Source organism: Cavia porcellus, unplaced genomic scaffold, assembly GCF_034190915.1.
Source record: "Cavia porcellus strain 051 isolate PalLab524CR breed Dunkin Hartley unplaced genomic scaffold, mCavPor4.1 scaffold_24, whole genome shotgun sequence".
Classification (NCBI taxonomy): Eukaryota; Metazoa; Chordata; class Mammalia; order Rodentia; family Caviidae; genus Cavia; species Cavia porcellus.
The window spans coordinates 53,640,818-53,663,100 of NW_026947507.1; the positions used below are offsets into that span (position 1 = coordinate 53,640,818).

At 38.8% G+C, this 22,283-nt stretch overlaps 1 protein-coding gene and 1 long non-coding RNA gene across 20 annotated transcripts in view; one reads left to right on the plus strand and one right to left on the minus strand.

Moving 5' to 3' along the window:
- Trdn (triadin) overlaps nt 1-22,283 on the plus strand; it is a 319,660-nt gene that overhangs the window by 103,844 nt on the left and 193,533 nt on the right. For all 19 annotated transcript variants that reach the window (XM_063235062.1, XM_063235064.1, XM_063235065.1 and 16 more), the window contains exon 9: nt 3,801-3,860. In XM_063235062.1, the coding sequence (XP_063091132.1) occupies nt 3,801-3,860 (60 nt within the window). The remainder of the gene's footprint in view (nt 1-3,800; nt 3,861-22,283) is intronic.
- LOC134472771 (uncharacterized) overlaps nt 11,985-22,283 on the minus strand; it is a 33,747-nt gene continuing 23,448 nt past the window's right edge. Inside the window, exon 2 of the long non-coding RNA XR_010042740.1 lies at nt 11,985-14,364. This is a non-coding gene — a long non-coding RNA (uncharacterized LOC134472771). The remainder of the gene's footprint in view (nt 14,365-22,283) is intronic.

Sequence of the window (22,283 nt, forward strand, 5' to 3'; positions counted from 1 at the left end):
TGAAAGCTATGTATTAAAATGACATTCAAATGTCACAGACAGTTAGAAACAATTGTATAAATATGATTTATCAGCTAAGCAAATGTTATTATTAAATCAAGTCCCCCTATTAAGAAAAGCTACCATCAATTAAGTAATGTATCATTAGGTTAAGTTAAAAAAATTTAACTGACAGTGTCTGGTCAGACACAACATTAGTTTTTTTCTAGGAAAAGATTTGAGAGCATTTGTTAATTTTAAAAATAATCATATGATATTTAAAATAAACAAGATAAAGGTATGGAGCTTTAAAAAGGTATAGGGTGGCTTTGAGCTTAAGATTCTTGCATTAAGGCCCCAGTGAAATCCATTTAATGGTTTGGTCAAGGAGATATTTATTTGCTTAGCTTCAGTGAGATCTAGTGAGTCTGCAGAATCCTATTCATGTAGATTTATAAGTAGTTCAACAGAATGAGTAGGACCCACAGGGCTCACTTGTAAACCTTCATGAGATCCACGGAGTGACCACTGCTTAAGTTGACAGTAAATATTATGAGCATGGTCAGCACTGAGAATAAGGTGTGTGTGTGTGTGTGTGTGTGTGTGTGTGTGTGTGTGTGTGGACCCTACCCTGAACCTCCACACACTCATACCTCTACATGTGGACCAGTCGAAGCTATTTCTGGTCTGGTCAGAAGTTTTGGCATGAGCAGACATTGCTCCCTCCTTTCTGGTAGCTTCTGGAAAGTCTTTGGGGTAGAAGAAGGAAAGTCCCCCCCACCAGACAGTACGCACCCTGTTCAGTTCCTTTCTTTCTTTCTTGTTCTTTCTTTCTTTCTTTCTTTCTTTCTTTCTTTCTTTCTTTCTTTCTTTCTGTCTTTCTTTCTTTCTTTCTTCTTTCTTTTCTTTTCTTTCTTTCTTTCTTTCTTTCTTTCTTTCTTTCTTTCTTTCTTTCTTTCTTTCCTTCCTTCCTTCCTTCCTTCCTTCCTTCCTTCCTTCCTTCCTTCTTTTTCCCTTAATGCTCCTTTATACTTTTGTGACATGGAGAGAAGGAATAGCTGGTGAGAATCTTCCTTTGAGCACCAGACCACATGCACCCCTTTCTCAGTCGCAATTCTTTTTTAAAACTCCTCCCTGTTGACATTCTGGACCCCGGATGTGTTTTCCTAAGCTGCGACTCCAAGAAGATGCGACATGGTAGCAACTAAGTGACATCTGTCCCTGTTCCCTGAGGGTCAGGAAAGGGACTCAGTGACAGCGTGGATTATCCTGAGAAGAGTGTTTATTTAGGAAAAAACCAAAACAAGAGACAAAACAAAACCTTGAAAGTGATGGCCACATAGCCAATCGCAAGAAAACCCCTGTGTCCTAACTCTGGGACTTAGACTGATGAGGTGACTCAGGCTCCTTTAGGAAAAGTCTCCTGATATATTATTTGAGATGGGTTTAAAGAAGCATTTCCAGAAAGCAAGTCTTCCAAAGTCAGGAAGGCAAGTGAAGCAGACCCTTAAGACTGCCCCAGGCCTGCCTTCCTAGACACTGTTAAATTACACCTATGACGGCTGGGGAGGGGCATCCTGACCTAAAATAGCTCACCATTCTTAATTGAAAACATTTAAAAATATTTCTCTCAGACATCTTGGTGGCATTACATGCAAGATCACAGGATTACTTACAAGAACCAACTCCTTTTACTTGTTGAAACACTGTTTATCCAGGTAGAAAAAAGACAGATCTTTGAATTCAAACCCACCCAGGATTTCCTTTCACAAGTTAGATGCTCATTGGACTCTTGGTGCATTAAGCAAATCAATGATTTTTGGAGCCACAGATTATTAACATAATAAATCTATGCACAGCCCTTTAGAAAAAAATCCCACCAAGTTTAAAGGTTTTGTTACACTTTGCCTGTTCATTTGGAAACAGAGTGTAATTTCAGCTAATCCAGTACACTGTTCACCCTTTCATTCACTGAGTCACCCTATCACAACTGGGGCACAGAACAATATTTTATTTGGGGGATTTACACAAATCCTTTATATTCCAAAAAATCTCTGAATTCTACACTTCAGACATGGACAAAAACAAAGGATCTCGCTCAGTGCCCCAGAAGGCTGTAGTGTTATTGGAAGTCACTGTGAAAAAAATGAAGGGCTCTACCTCAGTGAATCTGCACTTGTGGTGGAATCAGACCTGCTTTCCTTCCACGATGCTCAGCCGCCACTTAAGAGCCACTCCCGAGTTACATGAAGGACAAACCTGAGTGTAATCTCTTACCGTCCTGAAACAAAGAGGAAAGGCTGACGGCTTCGCTTTGGTCCAATTTCATTTTGCATTTAAGAATAATGTCCTTTTCATCTTGTTTTGTCTTAGAGCAAAATCACCCATTCTAAAGGAAATTTTATGCAGCAAAGAGAAAAGTACCACCTGCGTTAGTCCTAATCTCCTCCCACACCACAGTGTACTGGGGTCCTGGGCTCTGAAACTGTGACCGTAAATATCAGTGCTAGAGAAAGCGAGTAGACTCATCTGAGAAGGACTCAGCTGAGAAGCAGCTTTCCTCTCTCACCCCAGCTCGCATGTGGGAAGGGGCTTCTGTTTTAGCAATCAAAACACATACGCATTCTGAGTGCTTATGGGTTTTGCTTTGCATTCAGGTGTAATGAAAATGATATTTTTAGATCCACTGCAATGCTTACCTGTTTTTCCAATGATCTGGCATAATTTCATAATCAAATCGATTCAAAATGGTGCTGACATTCTAAGAATGAGACCTACAAAAATCCTTGGATATGTATTTATACAGTAACAAGAGCTGTTATTTCTTGTTTGAAACACATATTTTGAAGCAATTCAATTATGTCATGTTGTATAAAGTCAATAAAATTTATTGGTTCTAAAGATGACTTTGAATTTGGTGGATTAATAAGATGTCTATTTTAGGAATATGAAAATATAAAAAATAGTATAAACTATGGTAAACCTTAAAGAGAATCTTCTAAGAATCTTTATCAATGGAATCTTTACCACTGAATACCACAGGAAAATCTCAAGTTGTGTCAGAATTTAAAGTTCAGTTCAAGGTCTTTAATTTAAAGGAAAAATTATCCAAGTCCTGAAATTATTTTTGGCAATGTCTGTCCCAAGTGTTTACTACAGGCTTTGTTTTTTGCTTTTAAAAAATTTCCCCATCAGCTGTAGACCAGTCAAAATCATAAAATGTTCCTATGAAGATTAACCAGTCAATAAACTTACAAATGATACGATTTGCTGCTATCAGTCTGTTTTTCCTGATTCAATTTCCAATTAAATGGATATCTATGCAGAGAGCCCCAAACAAACTGTGTAACTGTTTGCCCTCCTGAAGATTTTTTGAAAATATTTTGCAGTCTCACTTAGCTAGAAGAGGCACTAGAAATGAATATTTGGTAAAAATCTTCCAAGTTGAAAATAATTTTCCTTTGTAAAACTTGTTTCATTATTATAAGTCCACTAAGGGCCAAATAAAAACAGTTGCTTTAATATGACGACTCTTGTAGCAAATTTGATGAAAAATGTTCGGACTTTTACAATCAACCATGATACTGTTACCTTGGAAAAGTCCGTTTCAACATTTAAGGTTATCTCTGTGTGGAAGGATCAAAGTGTTCCATTTATTATTATGTCTTGTTGCTGTTACTGCCAGTGATCACAGAAAATACGTAGTAACCACAACAGAAGTGTGTTGTTGTGTGTTTTGTTAAACTATTTCAACATAGAAAAAAAAGAAAACTGTGGATGATGTTTGCTCATTGCTTTTTTTTTTCTTTCTACTCTGTCAGATCAGTATGCATTCTGTCGATATATGATTGACATATTTGTCCATGGGGATTTAAAACCAGGTATTCCAAACAGCTCTTGTAATTGTCTGTCTTAACAGTCTTTGTTGGCTTTTTCTGTGTGCTAAAAGGTATTTTCATTTTGAAAATTTGCATAATGCATGTGTAGATCTAGAATAAAGCCAATAAAAAGCAGAAATAATAACTGGCATGAAGGCCTTTGATTTTCTTTTCAGTCCTTGCATGGCCTATTGCAAATGAAGTCAGCCAAAAGCCAAAACATGCTAATATGTTTATATGTTAAAATGCTAATGTCTTTAATAATATCTTGGAGAGAAGCAATAAACCATCTTATTTTATTCCTGGTAAATGTAGAAAAAAGATCTAGGACAATGGAAGTATCCTCTTTATCTGAGTAGTGAAAAAAAATCCATATTTAAATTTACCACATTTCAAGTACTTAATTTCTGTTCCCCAAAGCTTTTAGCTTTTCTCACCTGCATATGCACTTTGGCCTCCTCAGAGTACTGGTGATGGAGTTGATCAACTCTGGAGCTGGCCATCCATACAGTAGGCACAGATTCTTAGTTAAAGTAATATATTCAAGTAATTAACCTGATTTCTTGCACTGTTCCTTTTGCAGAATTGAAAAACTGAAGGAACTAGATCCATATTTGGGAAAATGTCTCTAGAAAGATAGTGTCACTAAGAAAGGAGCTGGTTTACATTTGAATAACTAAAGCTTATTGTTTTTAGAAAATTATATTTGTTTCCTTAACTGTCTTTTGGGAATTTTTCTAAAATATATAATTATAATTTGTGGATATATTGGAAAATAGACAGATTGTCAGAAACTCGTTTCTCTGGAAACCTTAAAGTCAGTAACTCATTTGGTTGCTAGTATCCTCTTCCTCTTCCTCTTCTTTTTTCCTTTTACTCCTTTCTTTCTTTCTCCTTTTTTCTACTGCATTTTTGATGAGCTGAAAGTATAAATAATCTTATCTGATGGAATAGGTTACTCTCAATATTTATGTGTAGTAATATAAACTACATATAAAAAATCTACACGGAGGTACTGGAGAAGACCGTAAGTAGAGATAACTAAAGAGCACTGAACACAAAAACAGGTATGATTCTTGATTCTATCTTTTTCTAACATGAGACCTTAGGCAAAACAGCAAACCCCGGCCATCTGCAAGCACTTACCTTTAAAATGGGGTCACAGGAACTGGCCAGCATTGTTGACAAAGCACCTAATAGACACACAACAAAGTGTTATTGCACATCTGCTTAAACTTCCTGCTTTCACAGTAGTCTGTCTGGATAAGTGATCCAGGTAAAGGAAACTTGACGTCAAGTTAGGGTCCGAAAGTGCCACAAATTTAAGTTGATCAAGGTTTGCTGTCCATTTTGTTTTCCTGTGACAGCTTAAGAAAGTCATATTCTGAACACATTTTAAAAGCTTTTTTAAGATTGACTGATGATGTGAAATCTACATTATCGGCGGGCATGAATTAATGCCTAATATACATTGTTTTATTTATATTCTACTATCTTTTAAATTTCATTGTTTAAGAAAAATGGAAGTTGTTTGTGCCACTGAAAATATTGATAGGCTCTAGTTGTTGTTTATAAAGTGTGCCTCCTAAGAAACTCATAGTATAGAGAACCATGCCATGTGAAATCCAGTGTAATCCAGGATATGAGCTGTTTAACAGTCACGATTACCAGTCGATTCTGTCTGAAAAATCAAATAACTGAAGATCAAAAAGAATAAAACCATCTGCGTAGGAATTTTGGAAGATTTCCCTAATGGAAACACAGAGTACCCTTCTTAAGACATACAAGGATGTATGCTAAAATATCATGAATTTAGAGCTGGGAGTGTAACTCCGTGGTAAAGCACTGCAGTGAGTTCAAGGCCGGAGTCTGATCTCTAACACCTGAAAAACACCTGTGGATTCAGATCTACTGTCCATAGGATAACTCCTGAAAATAATTTTGAGCTGTATAAAGTTATTTTGTACCAACTATTGTCAGTTTCTTTATTTCATCATTTCCATCCATTATTTTGACAGTTTAAAAGTGCAAACATTTTCACACGGTATTACTTGTCCACAAGCTACAAGGGGAGGGGAGATGAAGGAGGACATTGCAAAGTGAAGTTCATAAATGTGCCAAGGGAAGGTTTGCAAGCACCAGCTTTGTCAGGGAGCAACACATAAAACGGAATGACAAAGCCCAAGAATGATGTAGGGCTCCAAAAATAAGGGGTGATAGACACAGATTTAACCTGGGACTGCTAGTCTAGAAAAAATGCGAATTTAAAGACATGGACTGTGACTAACAATTAGAGAATAAAATAAAAGCCATGGAGTGTATCGCTCTGTGTGTTCGCACTATTTATAGACATTTGTGCCCCATCTGCTTCTCCTTGGGATTAGTGGAACACCTGCTATTGTTTAGATGGAGTGCATTATTAATTATTGGTAATGAGTTTTTAAAACTAGAATTGATTTTTCCCTGTGGGATTCAGTAATTCCTTGTAGAATGTTGTCGCACTCACAGACGTGGCCCAAATCAGTTTGATCGGAGAATAAAATACTTCTAAGATGTCATTAAAAGTTTTAGCTAACCCTTCATATACATACCCCGAGTTGAATTAAATTGCCCTTTCTGATTCTCCAAAGTAAATAAAGAAAATGCAATACTTAATGTTCAGTGACAATCCACTCAATTTTAGATATCACCTTAATAAGTATAATTGTAAGGATGAGATCATTTTGTTGTACCTAATTAAAATTCTCTGATACTTCCTTACTTTCTATTAAGTTGAAGCAGTAAAAACTTCCATTTAAATCTACAAAGTGAATATATGTTATTGAACCCATATCACGTTTCAAATAGCCCTTACTGGGCGGGGTAGGAGTGCATCCCGTCCCACGGAGGCTGTTGTGGGGCTCAAACCCCACTTTTCCCCCCCGAGGAATTAGAATTGTTTACTTGTCATTTTCTTATGATAAAACTAAAACTGGCCAATACAGACATTATTTGGAAAACTGAGACTCAGTTTATGGTGCTATTTCTTTCTGTTTTGTTTAGAATATGATTGTGCCCATGGTGGAAGTAATATTCCTGTGTGATTTTTATCAATCTCCTAGTAACTCCAGTTTCCTCTTCAATATTTTATGGCTAAGCACATTTTTCTTAAGCAGCGATTATACCCACGCTTTCATTCATTCTGTTAACTCTTTCAAAGAAGCGTCATGATCTGGCCCTTCAGGCCTGCATTTCTTCTTCACCTGCTCCTCTCTGGACTAATGAATTGCATAGATTTCTGCACAGTGTAATCCAAGGTAAAGCAGACGCCGTCTCTACAAGGAAGCAGTCACATCACTCACAGCCTCTTCTATTCACCACAGATAATGAGACCAATTTAAATGTTCAGGACAAGGACTTGGATAGTGTACTTGGGATTAGTAATTTTCACACTTTCCCCCCAGCTTTCATCTGTGTAATTGTTATAATTAAAGTTCAGTGTGAGTTGAAGTTCATTTCTTAGAAGTTTTCATGCCCTTATATTTCTGTAACTCCCTGAATTTTACCTGAACCACACATCTGTGGTAATTTATTCCACTTTCTCTGTCATTTATTTTCTTAAAATTGAGAGTATACACCTACCAAATTCTCTTCGGACTGTAATAAGGTAGTCTTCGGAAGCCAAAATTGCAATTCAGTGGGTTTGAAGTCCACAGTTACAAAAACTAACAAGGAGTCAGTAGTCTCATTTTATTATATTTTATCCGTGAACTTTGGTGATACTGACCTGTATTCCCGGCTTGATCCTGCTCGTAAAAGGCCCACTGTAACTGCAGTAGTCATTATTATATGATGGTTTAATCCATTGTGTTTCACTTGGCTGTATCAGAGAAGATCGGCTCAAATTCAGCCTTTCTTTATTCTTTTCCCAAAAATCTTGCTCCAAGGTAAGCAGTTGTCTGTGAAAAGCCTTCCCTTAATTCTGCCAAATGTCTAATTATTTTTATACAACAAGTGCTTTGGAATTTACAGTCTTTAATCAAAAGAGCATTTGTTGAGTTACCTTAGCCAGCTGCTAGTAGAGAGATGAGATACAAATAATTGCACAAGTAAGGATAGTTTAACTGATAAGTATGCAGTGGAGACTCAGAAAATGTTAATTTCAATATACCAAGAATAGTTATTGCTGCTTGCAATATAGTCTTTACAATTATTTCAGAATATTTAAAATCATTTTATAGTTTACAGGACTCAAACTAAAGTGATAGTGAAAACTTTGCTGAGAATTTCAACAGAGCAAAACTAAATGTTTATTTTATATAGAGCTGGTTTTACCAGTACTCACTGTATTATTTATTTATCTATCTCTTTCTAATGTAATGACTGAAGTTTTGAAATATCTGGTGGCAAGTATTTTGTTTTCTTCCCATATTAGCAAAATATTTTCATTTTATATTTACAACCAATTTGAATGAAAAATGTAATCCAGTTCTGTGATTTGTAGAATGTCTATTTCCTCATGATACCTGCTTTTACCTTTCCTTAACATCTTTGCCCTTAAAAACTATAAATTTTGAAACATAGACTTCAGCCTGGAAGACATTTCTAACATATTCTTTTCTAGTAGAATAGAATGGCTTGGGTTCTTGTTACAAAATATAGCATTGACTTGCTACAGAGCTAACTGCAAGAAAATACCATATTTTCTTCTCATCTTTTTGTATGTATCATTTATTCTTTGATTTTTGGATTTGAGAAAAGCCATTGTCTTTTGAAGACTCAGGATGAGATTTCAGGTGTGGAATCAATTTCAATTTCAGCCTGATCATTAGAGTCTAGCCTGTTACCGTCTGTCTTTCTGCATTCATTGTTTGATTCATCTAATAAGTGCGCAAACATCCACCTTTGCTTTTTTGGGCACTTATAGATGGAAAATCAAATTCTGAATTTAAAACTAAAAATAGTCTAGAAAAGCAGTCGTCAGCCTTCTTTTCTGTCTGCCTTATGTGATGATGCTTTAGTCTGGAGAGAAAGGCACCTGTGTGGTGGGAGCAGGGTGAGAAGCACTGTATGACTATGTCTTTCTTCTGGACAATTCCATCATTACAATGGTTTCTTATTACTTTGGTCTTAGTTATTAATGCTAAAAATGATAAATAATGACAAAAAACTCCTAAATTGATGAAATGGAGTGAGCTCAGTATGTAGGAATAATGATCAGATAGAGGCCATGATGTAAGGAGAGTTTGCATCTTTAAAATTCTCCATTGGTGAGAGAATTCTCTCCTGGTAATTACAAGCTATAATGGATTTCATTCCATTTTAAAAATAAGTAATTGATTTTGTTCCTTAGAGCAACATTAGTCTTCACAAATAGTTAAAATAGCTTAAAAAGTACATAATGAATCCTTGATGAAACTAATGGACCTTGATAGCATACTGAGAACTAAAGGAGACAACGTAAGCATGGCAGATCACACAAGCTAGGTTCTAAATGCTGTACGCATTAAATGTTTTTGAATCTTAAGTTAATTAATGAAATTTATTTTAAGGTTGTTTAAATGATAAGTGAGGGAATATACACATATTCCCTCCTTTCCTCCTTTCTCTTTTATTATAAAAGTTAACTATATAATGACATTATTTCTATCAATATCATATTTATCTATCATCATTTCTGATCCGTGTTATACTTAGGACTTAGTAATGAATATCAAAGATCTTACTGAATACTTAAACCACTTGGTTGGGTATGGCCATGTGAAGTTGAGAGAAGACATACCAGATCGAGGTGATAGTGAGACCCAGAATCACAAAATCTTGAACTGCTCCTTTGTCATTACAAGGTGTGAAAATTTGCTCTCTTCTCAGCTTTGAGATAGCCTGTGTAATACAAATAAAGCCTTGACAAGTGTACATTACCATTCTTGTCTTCTAGATGAAATAATTGAGGTACAAAGAGATAAAGTGATTTGTCCTCATCTCAGGAGGTGGCATCCAAAAGATTCAAACCCAGGCTATGGTTTTCTAAATCCTTAAGATTAATACCAAGTCTATCTTCCAGACATACAGAGAATGATTGAAAAATACAATGAATATTTAATTGTTAAAAATTGCATTACTGGGACACATTGCCATTGATCCCCTCCGAATACTGCTCCTCTTTTTGAACCCTCTTATCCCATCATTCTTGCCACTTTCTGAAGCAGTTCTGGAAGCCCTTTTTCATGAGTGTCTTTAGTGGATATGATAGAAAAATATGGTGAGTGTGCGTGCTGATTGCCAGGCAATAAAGACAAGATCACAGGAACAGTGCAAGTATTCTCTTCTCCCTCAATCATGGGATCAAACACTGTGACTTCAGGTTCATCTCCAAAGCCCAAATGGCCACAAAATGTGAATGTTTTCAGTGATTCAGCACGTCAAGGCAGCTATGGCAATGCAACTAAAACCAGTCATAAAAAAGCATTTCCAAATCAGAAAGTGCCAAACACGATTCACAGTGAGGGGGGTGATTTGAGCGAAACGTATTCTTTTCTTTTCTTTTTTTTTTTTTTTTGTCTTTTTCCTTTTTATCGGTACTGGGGATCGAGCTCACAACTGCCTGCTTGCAAGACAGGTGCTTATGCCGCTGAGCTAAATCCCCAGCCCGTGAAATGTATTCTGAGGGAGACTAATGACTTTGTTTCTTTTGCTATATATTTTTTAAAAATTGAGACACTCTTTTGTGATCACACTCTTGGGGAAATGCAAGGAGTTCACTTGGCTGGTACTCGAGGAACCCTGAAAAGAGAAACAGCTAGAACTGTTGTGCGAGGCAGTTTGAAGGGAGTGGAATTTAGGAAGAGAACAAGGAAGAGCAGAAAAGCAAGGATTTCAAAGACTGGGTAGAAAGAAAAGCATGATTTTAGGAATATTATAGAGCTAAAATTATGGAATTTATACACACTAGAAGAGAAGAGAGTACACGTTATCTGGCATTTGTTGGAGTGAGAAACCAAAAGAATGTCCTCATTAGCGCTGGAGTGAAGTGAAGTCAGAGTGCAGAGGCCTGCAGCATTTTATACCTCACACTCTCACACACCTGTGAAGGCTCCGACGGTATCTGGATGCATCCAGATGCAGTGGAGAACCTGCTCCAAACGTCTGTTGGTAGCTCCTGCTCAGTACTCAGGGCAGTTACAGTTGCTTCGCACACTGTGTCTCATTTAATTCTCATATTGAACTCTCTGTCAGAAGTCAGTTAACCAAACATGGAGTTCTGATAAGAAGCCAGAGGTAGAGACAGGTGGTCAGGATAGTCAGCGAACTGAGTCAGAGCACCTGTGCCGTGTAACTTCTGGCTGCTGGTGGATGCCGGGGAAGGTTCTAATGGAGTCAGATTGAGCAGTGCAGACTGCAGATATTACAAGTTTTAGGTGAACCAGACAGGTGACCCCTGCTGTCAGGGAAGGTGGCGTGGATCCGTAGGGCTTGAGTGATGAGTAATCTTTGCTGAACTGCCTTGGAATGCAGAGAAAGTGAACAGGGTCGTGGAAGTGCATGTGAAATTGATGTGTTTATGAGTCAGTGAGGATGTCAGTCTGAGAGCACATAAACTAAGATTGGAAAACATCAGAAAATCAGAAGCGATCTATTTTTGATGACAGGTAGCAGGACAGTTGGTCAATCAGATGTAATTGATATTTGGTATGGAAAATAAATCTGTGGAAGATGTAAATTGAGCAGTGATGGAAAGGCAGCATCTCAGAGCATGCTTCTGCTCGTGGAATTGGCAGTGGGAGAGGAATTTTGGACTATGGCTAATGCTGATGCTTCTGAAATGTAGTTTTGAAGAAAGGAAGGACATATCTCAGAAAACTGTTACTCATGGGTTGGCAATGGGAACTAGACATAGGTGACTTAAGAAAACTGCATGGGCACAGTGCATGCGCCCTAGGTAAGCCCTGCCGCTGCTCGCACTGTGACTTTTCAGGTTGCTCAATCTCTCAGGCCTCTGCTTCCTCCTCTGTAGCGTGAGGCTGCTAGTGGGAGTCTTGGGACAGATGAGTCAACTGGTCAACCACATTTCCAGTTCATGGCTCTCTGAGCTTTGGCTCTGCTCCATGATTGAAATCTGCACATTATGACACATAGAGATGCCAGATCGGGGAAACACCTTTTATTAGAGCCACAGAAGCAAACAACACACCAGATCATCTGTGTCCTGTTTGACCCTCTTACATCTCTACAGTTGCAGCTCTGCTTGTATTTTTCATAATTGGCCATAGAGAATACAATATTATAAAACATTGTGTTATGTATTTGGTTTACATAACTTTGAAATGTGACATTTTAATACAGAACATCATATCAAATGCCTCAAATGACTTTTACAGGATTAACTCTTTGCATTTGAAGAGACAAGGAGAATAAAATAAACATAAGTCAATATAATTGAATAAACATGATCAGCTAAGTAATGATTATTGTGACATAATGAACATGTTGATTAGTACTGCAAAATCAGATTTTTTTATATATACACTTTACTTAACAAGTAGAAGTATACATATTTGAAATACCATGAAACATCAATACATGTATACATCACATAACATTCACATTAGAATATGCATTCTAGATCCTCAAACTTTAATTCTGTATGGTAAGAACACTTGAAATCTTCTAACTTCTGACATACACATTATATTATCATTATGTAAAATCACTCTGCTCCTCTTTAGACATTAGAATTTATTTATCCTATCTAATTGTAACTTAGTATACTAATTGTTGGAGTCTGTAAAGTATGGTGCATATACACAATAAAAGACACACTATTCACAATTGCACTTTTACTAGTAAAACTGTTGTAGGTCTCAAAATGAAAATAAATTCTTACTGACTCCACCATAAATAACACTACGCAAGAGCAGTGAAATGGAAAATTTAAATATATCTCCACAAGAACCCGAGCTCCTATGAGAAGTTAAGATATACAATATTTATCTAAAAGTGAACTCTTTCAGAAGGCACCTTTGGGTTCATTACGTGTGTTGCAAGTGAAGTCACTTTCTGTGCCCTTTGGAATGCCACTTGTATTGCTTCTCCATCAAGAGTGGAAACGTTCACTTATTTCTCAGTTACTGCAGTCGGGGGCATGGACTTTCCTCTTAATCCGCTATATACTAAACCCCAGGACTTTGTGTTCCCTAGCTACCGAATAATGAGACACTAGTGATACAACATTGACTGAGCAAACTATAGAAGACTTTCAGAAACAAATAAGAGAGGAGATTGTTAGAGCAATGCAATAGGGAGGAAGATGAAGAATGAAGTAGAACAGCTACTTTCATAAAAGGAGTTAAGGAAAGAAAAAATGCAAATGAAGGAAAGCAAGTTTACACTTGCCTGGACCACTTTGCCCCCCGCCCCCTGTGCAATGGAGTAAACAGACACCACAGAGGTAAGCCATGACTTAACTCATGCACACCCATATACATTTAAAACATACTTCTCATAAGTATAATATGCCCTCCTTAGTGGGTGTGGTTTTTCCCAGACAGAGCAAAATCATGGTTTCTTTCTTTACCACGTCCTTTATCTTTCTGATTTATAACCTGTTATTATGTCTCTCCTGAGTAAGATTTTTTTCCTGCCTTTTACTCATCTTCAAGAAATATTTGCCTTTAAACATCTGCCCTGCCTCTTACCTTGCCAGAAACATGATATGGTTCTTGAATTAAGTTCTTGATGTACGGTATTTATCTCAGTGAAAAAAATTGACGTTTAACCCAGCAGAGCCTCTTTATTCATTTGTAGAAATAATCTTGTTATAGAAAAAGACGACAGGCTTCCAGGCATTGCAAATAACCCTCTCTACAGATTTCCCAGGAGCTGCTGGTCGTATCTCTGGAGACAGAAGCTCAGAATGAACAAAAACTTGTTGCATGCACGCATCAGTAAACTGCAGGCAGTGTGCAAAGTGAAGCTGAGAGAAAGGGGGAATGAGGGAAAGCATGCATTTAGTGACGGGCGTGCGTGGCCCCTGCGCCTGCCGTTTCCCCAAGGACTTGCTTTCGGAGTATGTGAAGTCTGTGGATGTCAGGTGAGGCTGTCATGTTTGTCTAAATCAATCCATTCAGCATTGTAGTCACTATACTTAGTGGAAATGCACACCAAAGCAGATGGGGTGCTTTGAGCTCCTGCCTACTGCTGTCTCTCCTGGTCTCGCCTTCAGCTGCAGAATGTGAGGGCGAAGGCTGGAAGGGGGCCTCTGGTCCCTTGGCACAGCTTTCCTATGTCTTCTCTTGCTTTGTGCTCAGAAAAGAAAAGCAGATAAGTGAATCCCTAAGCTTTCATTTTCCTCACCATCTCAGAAGTCTGTCCTTCACGGCATTCCTTTCTAGGCGGATGGCCTTGCTGGGAGGGGCCTTCGGGAAAGTGTCATTTTGGTCCCTAGCAATGCTGTGTATCTGCAGTTGGATGGGAAGGAACTCCCTTCAGGTAACCCGCCAAGACAGCTTACGGCCCGATCCAAAATAGCCTGGAAGGGAACAAATAATGCAGAGTAATTTGAATTGCTGCATGAGAAGCAAGGAAAAATTAAGGCTTAATCAAAGAATGATCAAACTAGTGAGGTATTATTTGTTAAGGTGTCAGGTCTTGTAATAAGCTTACCTTTCATCTTTTACAGAAAAGTGAGTGCTTCAGAAGGTATTTATAAGAATATGTTCACCTAGTGTTGCTTCAGGATTCACTTGTGCAGCCTGTGATACAGTGGCTAAAACACCGACAGCCTCAAGCTCATTCTAACCATGCAAACAGGCACAAAGCTCTACTTGCTTTTCTTAAAGTGCCCTTGTTTTAAATATGGAAATAATAAACAAGTCCTGGAAGTGTTTCAATGCAACTACTTTTAGAGCAGACATGTTTAATAAATACATATTCTTCTTCCATGCCCTTTTCTTGCATGAGGTCTTTCTGTTAGTAAAAGAGCGCAGCTGTAATGAATTTTGTGAGTCTATCACTGGTGTTCCTGGTTGTAGACTGAGACATTAGTCAATAGTTGCGGATAATTCTAGAACTATCTAGCGTAATACATTTCAGCTTTATAAAATCTGTTTAAGACATAAAAATGATATTCCAGCGTTATTGTCATAATTATCTTGTTTTTGAAGGCAATTTTTTTGCATATTATAACCTTGTCAGCTTCCAGGTTGGTGTGTTCAGAGTTGCCCTACTAATCACCTGCTTGCGGTCCCTGGATCTCTAGTACGCACTATGCTGGGGATCAGAAGAGGAGCTTCAGAGCAGGAGGTTAACAGTCCAGCCAGTGGTCGTGACCAAAGTGCAGTGCGGAGGAGGACAATGAGGAGATACCCTGTTAGCACTAAGTCATCTGACGTGGATTACACTCACTGTGAAGGTTGAGAGGAGAGAGCCGAGCACTAGGACAGCCTCACCAAGCCTGGTTCTATCAGTGTCAGCAATTCTTGGCTTTCTGGTGGTTGCTGCTAATGGTCTACACTAACTTAGTAATTTTTCCCGTTAGGGTCGTTAATTTTTTGTCCAGGAGGAAAAGATAATTATAAAACTGGAATCTTCTTAAACTTGTAATTACCAAGTGAAACCAATCCAGGGAAAAGCTGAACAAAATATCACACTGTGCAGGTGCGGTCCACACCACTGTTCTCTTAAAAATAAAATCCTATTTTCTTTGGCTTCTGCCCTTTGCCACTTACACTTCATTGTTTATGGTCTGGCTCAGCGATGTCTGCTACTCTCTCCTGCCCGGTGTTTCTGTTTCGTGATTGATACGCTGGTTTCCTGAGGGAAGAAGTGTGGCCTCCAAGCGACTTGGCATTGTTACTGCCCGGTGTTCACATAATAAGCACTGGCTTCATAGGCAACACTACTTTTAACATTGGAGATCTTAGAAACTGAATGAAAATAGACCCCAAAAAAATACCACCGTGCCATAGGAAACACTGTAAAAAGCAAATCACTGATTTAGTATTCTCTCCTGTGATGGCTGCATGAGATAGAAACCTTTCCTATTTTCTATAATTCATAACAAGGTTATATTGATAATGATTTCCTCCCAGAGCGATATGATTTTTATATCATTATAAACAACCTCCTGACAGAGAGTGAATGAACAGTGCATTGCTTTAAATGACAAAGTAATATCAATTATACACAATTTAAAACAGAAAAGAGATTGGCTGATTTCCAAAGTGGTCATTCATGTGAGGAAATGTTCATGGATTTAATTATAGGGTTAAGCCTATTAAATTACAATTATTGACATATTCCCCTTTCGTTCTTTATCTGTGAAATAGTTAGGTTCTTTTTTCACATATCTGTAGTTGAAAGATACAAAGTTTTTATCATCTTTATTAAGGCCTCCTGTAGAAAATTCTCTGCTAACACAAAGCTTCAAGATCGTCTTCGCCCCTTGAAGTAAACCCTAGTGCTAGGAGGTTCTTTTCTGATTAGCTCTTTGGCTCTGCTTTAGTCCCTCAAGTTTCTTTGCATCAAGTGTGAGTACAGAATATTTGCATGTGTCTGTGTCAGAGACAAAACTTTTTCTGCAGGTGAAGTTGAAAGAGAGAGTGGATTGCAACAATCTTGCCATCCTTTTGCCAAGTCCCTTGGTGCTATGGAAATAGTTTAACGTAGTGGCTAAAAACCAGAAAACTGATTTTGTTTTATAAGAATAAGATGAAGAGAAGCAACCCTGTTTTCAGACGGAATGTTGTTGTTTAAAATCCTGTTTCCTTGAGCTGGATGATAAGAAAGGAAGTTTACAAAGAGCTTTGCTTTGCATGGTAGGATGACAGTTGCAGGGAGACTCGGGAGTCAGCGTGACCTTCACCCGTGTCGCCTTTACAGAGCTTTGGGTGCTCACAGAGAGGAGGCCAGAGGAGAGAAGGGGCTCTGGGTGCTGTGGGCTGGCCAGGGCCAGCATTGAACTCGGCATGGACCCAAGTGTTTTATTCTCTTAAAGCTGCGCTAAGTGGTTGATAACTCCATTCAAGACATTCAGGAACTGAACTTAGGAGGAAGTTTTAGAAAATGCCCACATAGCTGCACACTTTTGCAGAACTTATGGTAAATGCTAAGTGTGTTTCTTAGCTGGGGGGTGTTCTGATGTCAGTGCCCTGTAGTTTTCCCTTTGCTTTTTCTTCACCAAGTTTCCTAAATGGTACAGTTTAAAACAAATGCACAACCTCTGTCTCCTCTAATTTACATTTGATGAGGACAAGGCAATCTCACCATTGCACCTGGTAGAGGAGGCCAAGCTGTTAGCACAGCGCTGCCTCTGTTGATGGTCAGAGGTGCCTGACACAGAAACTGCAAGCAGAGAGACTGCGATTCCTCACCCAAGACACACATTGCTGGCCACCTGGATTGTTGAAGGAATCTTGTAAACTCCTTAGGTTCCCATGCAGCTAACCATAGACTTGATAAAGAAGCACCCGGCAGCACAGTTAGATGCTGAAACTTTATTCTTTGTGTCTGGAGTGACAATGCATTGTGGTGAAGGAGAACACAGAGGGGTTTGTCTGTGAGGTTACTGATGGGTCTTGAAATGATTGGAAATGAAAACAACAGATTCTGGTAGTTTGGGAATTGATTTAGCAATCAGTGGTGCCAGCTGCTCTCTGTCAACAGCTTCTCTGGTGGAATCCTGAAGCCAAGCAACCAGAAAAGGCAGGAGACGGGAGGAAGTGCTATTTCCTGTCCTCACTTTGACAGCGGGTGACAAGGTCCAGCCTCCCACCCTGGAAGAAGTGAATTTGTTCTTCTCCGTTATTTTAATACATTTTCTAAATATAATTCCTTTGCCTCTGGGGGCCAGCTTTTTTTTATTTCTTCATCTTCCATTAGCGCTCTCATTCCCAATGATCGATAATTAGGGTCAATTTGCTTTTCAGTTTTGGAGTACATCGCTAAAACTGAGTGATAGTTTGGAGAAGTCATGCTCCATAGGTGGCCTGAGCAGCTATGTGTAGATCTACAAGGTGTCACGCATCAAATGGACCCAGATTCCAGAATTCCAGGTTATAAGTGCAGCCTTGCCAGGATTCATAATTTCTCTATTGAGAAGGGTGATCAATTATATTAAATGAATAACAGCTGATTTTGCTTTAGTCAGTCCGAATACTAGCACATGGGAGGGTGAAGGGATGTGCCTAGAATTATAAATGAAACTAGAGATTTTACCCCAGAATTTTACTGTTCCATGATTTCCCTGGAAATCTTCCATTTCTAAATCAATGCAACTAAGTAATTAAAAATTTACATGAATTTTCATATATCAAATATTTTCTGTGGAACAGTTTTAACCTACAAGTTATTCATTCAATATCTCAGAAAACAGGCAAATAAAACAATATAGCAAGATAGTATTTACATAAAACAACAGTAACATAATTTTTGTTGCTAATTTAAACATTTTAGCATTATTGTAAATTTCATACTACAGTTTATTTTTTCCCTGTCACCTTTATGCTATTTATAAAATAGACAGAGGCACCAAGACAGCAAGCACACTGCTACGTCAACAGCGTTGCCCTAGGGATCTGTGTTCTCAGGACTTCTTGCAATGCCAGCCCGGTGAATCGGGAGTCATCTAACTGTTTGCTTTCGGTTTCTTGGTGACCACCATGGACTCTTCTGAAATGAGAATACTTTTTAGGAACAGAATAATTCTTGAGGTTGAAACATACCCAGGGGGTGATCCCCAGGTCTTGAGGTTGCAACACACCCAGGGGGTGATCCCCAGGTCTTGCTGCTTGGAGCTTTCAGTCTGCAAGTGTCACACCCAGTGGACTGCTTGCCCACATACCGTCCCTTCCTTTTGAGTTCCCCTGTCCCCCTCCCAAGTTTGAGGCCCCACAGTGCACTGTCACAGCTAATACTATTATTATTAACTGAACTAAGCTGCAGTGGATCTAATTTGCCTCATTGATCTTCTTTCCCTCTGTCTTTGTAGTAAAAGAAAAACACAATCTATATTTACCTGTTTATCTGTATTTGATTTTCCCCTCTCTTTCCTTTTACATGAAAATATGTTTTGCTATGAGGATAAAAAAGGAAATGTTTGGATAACTAAGAAAGTCTCCTTTAGAAAACATGTTAATTCGGGTTTTCGCATGTATCCCAAACACCAGTTCAGCTGGAGCCCAGCAGCAAGGAGTGAGGCCTTTCGATATTGAAGCTCTCCAGTGAGTGACCTCATATCAGGGCAGCGTCCAGGGTTAAAGACAGCATGACCACCAGCACACACAAGAAGGTGCTTTACTCAGGGGTAATGAGCCACTTATGGTAACAGCTAAAATGACTGTCATTTATTTTAACGCAGAAAAGTACAAAGAAGGGAACAATAACTTTAATCTTAAATTGAGTCTGGTCTCAATGTATGACCTTGTTTTAGCTATTTATATTCTGGAGACACTTTTTTAACCATCTAAAACCTTAAGGTACCATGGAGCTGATTTGAAGTTTGTTTCACACCCCTGAACTATGATCAGGGCTGCTATTTTAGTGCAGCTGGACATCAGTGTTCTGTCATAAACAAGGTACAGATAAATTAAACAATGAGATAATCTTGAATCTATCTTATTTCCTTTCTCAGTTTGGCTGTTCCATGGAACATTATTTCTACTTCATAAATTGAAAATGAAGAAGGAAAAACACTAATATTACCTTTATCATTTTTAATCAAAAGGAAGCATGAAATATGTATTTGGCTACTCTCCCTTGCTTTCCATCAAAGTGAATACCCAAATATAACATAACATAAGAAAATATTAGAGAATATTTTTATCAAAATGCAAAGAAACTGTCCTACTAGAATCATCTTGGCCTGCAGGATGCTCTTTGATGTAGGAAGGGGAAGCTTTGGTGTTTTAAACACCTTATAGTAGGGTCATGTGTCCAATTTATATTAAATAATCCATTTGCTTCAAACTTTCATAGAAGCACAAAAGAATCTTGAGAATTAACTTCACATAAGGTATAATAGTGGAACTATCCAATACAATGACCATTGATTCACCTTCAGTGCCCTTCTACTAGCAAAACTGAGTTAATGACTGAGCAATTAGTTGATTAACGAGTAGCTGGATAAATGGAAAAACCTACCACCCTTATCGTGGTATTATGTTTATTTATTCCAAGATGCTCAAGTTGAATCGTGAAAGTTATCCTTTATTTATTTTCTTCACTTGCCACATCAAAGTCACTGAAATGTTCCACTGGGCCTACTTCAAAGTGCACTGTGGGAAAATGGCGGCGAGCTAGGGGATCGAGCGAAGAGTCTCTCCAGAGAATTCAAACTCAAAGCTAAAAAAAGACAGCATGGAGAGGACCAGACAAATCGATAGCGATTCTTATTAACCAAGACAGTACAGCTGGAGGATTTAAAGTCGTGCTGAGACTGGAGGCTGCAAATCCCGCGCCCTTAAATCAACAAACAGACTCGTGGACCCAGCACGAAAAGCTGAGTTGCTTTTGGGGACCGCGGGAAACTGAGACCCAGATCGAGACTCCAAGTAGCAGCCAGTTCTGCACCGATGCACCAGAGCGGATGTACAAAGCTCTGGCAATTCAAATCTAAACGGTGCACAGAAATCTGACCGGTCAGCGCTGAGCCGTGAGTGGGGGAAAAGTGGACAGCTTGGTGTGCGGCAGTCCCGGAACGAGGACTTGCACCAGACTCTGGTGAGTACAGAAAACCCCGCGGCTGCTGGGTTTGGCCAGAGAACAGCTGGCCCGCCACCACGGGGAAATCAATAACACAGAGTCTGGTGCAGACATATTAGCCTGGCGGCAGAAACCGCAGCTTGGTGACATCACCAGGTCCCCCTGTAGGGAGGGCTGGTGGAAGACATCTTGAGTCCTGGCAGAGCCTGATTACTTGCTGGCTTCAGCTCCACACAGAGAACTTAGTGGGAGCCATCTTGGTTTTGGGCAGATCTGCTTTTCTGGTGCTCCTATCACAGAGAGGTTTGGAAGAGAACGGCTGGGACCTGGGCAGAATCCTGTGCCATTACTCAGCTGCTTCTGATTCAAAGAGAACTGGCAGGAGCTACTGGGGCTAAACCAAGCCTCTGCTTGGGGCCCAATAAGCAGATACAAAATAGTCACAACTCAGTGACAACCAGAAAGTACAGCCTAATTTATGAACTAACTGACACAGAGGCTAGAGACTAGACTGTACCGCCCCTACATCCCAGCCTACCCCAGATAACAGCAAATTGGGGAGGACAGCAAAAACTCAAGCCAGCACGCTTCTGAAAGGCCCTAAGCAATTCGGAGAGGGCCAGAGAACTCCAGGACAGTCTGAAAGAAACCAGAAACATGACAAGAGATAAAAATAAAAAAAATCTCCAGCTGTTCAACAGGAGAAATTAAACCCAAGAGAACTAAACACTGAAGAGAACAAGCACAGTAACCATCCTCTACTCGACACAGCATCAGCCGAAATTAAAAAGTACTTACATGATCTCATAGAGGAATTTAAAGATGTACTCCTGATCCAAGTGAGGCAAGATATAAAGAGATTAATTAAAGAAATGACAAGCCCCGCCCAAGAGAACACAGATGGAAGAACTGAGGAAATCAGAAAAGAAAGAGAAGCATCTGAAGAAGAATTTAAGCATAACTTAGAATACATGAAACAGATCCAAAGAGAATATCAGGAAACTAAGAACTCCATTGAATATTGGCAAAATGCCTTGACAGAAACTAAAGACAACCTTCTGAAACTTGAAGAGAGATTTAGGGCTTATGAACGTGAAAGAAAAAGCCTCTTAAAAATAACAAGGAACCAGAAAGAAGCAATTCTAAAACTGGAAGATGATAAAAAGATACATAACCTAAGGATAAAGAATGTGAGTGAGGAAGCAGGAACATCCAAAAATGAAATACAAAAAATATTCACAGAGATATTAAAGCAAAATTTCCCACGTATAGCAAAAAGAAATGATATCCAGATAAAAGAAGCATACAGAACGCCAGCTACCTACAACCAAAACAGATCTACGCCTAGGCATATAATAATCGAGATCCCAGAAATCCACCAAAAAACCAGAATATTAAAAGCAGCCAGAGAAAGGATGCAGGTTACCTATAACGGGAAATCTATCAAAATAACAGCAGACTTATCAACACAAACTCTTAAGTCAAGAAGGGAGTGGGGAGAAATATTCCAAGTCCTGAAGGAAAAAAATATGCAACCTAAGTTCATATATCCGTCAAAACTCTCTCTAAAAATTAATGAAGAAATAAGATACTTTCAAGACAAGGAGGAACTGTGGGAGTTCGTGGCCACCAATCCAACCCTACAGAGAGCGCTGAAGGACATTACAGAGAAAGAGAGGAAGAGATATCAGGATTACAGCTACAGTGGCAGAGAAGCCTCAGTGAACGGGGCAGACCATGGAATGAGGG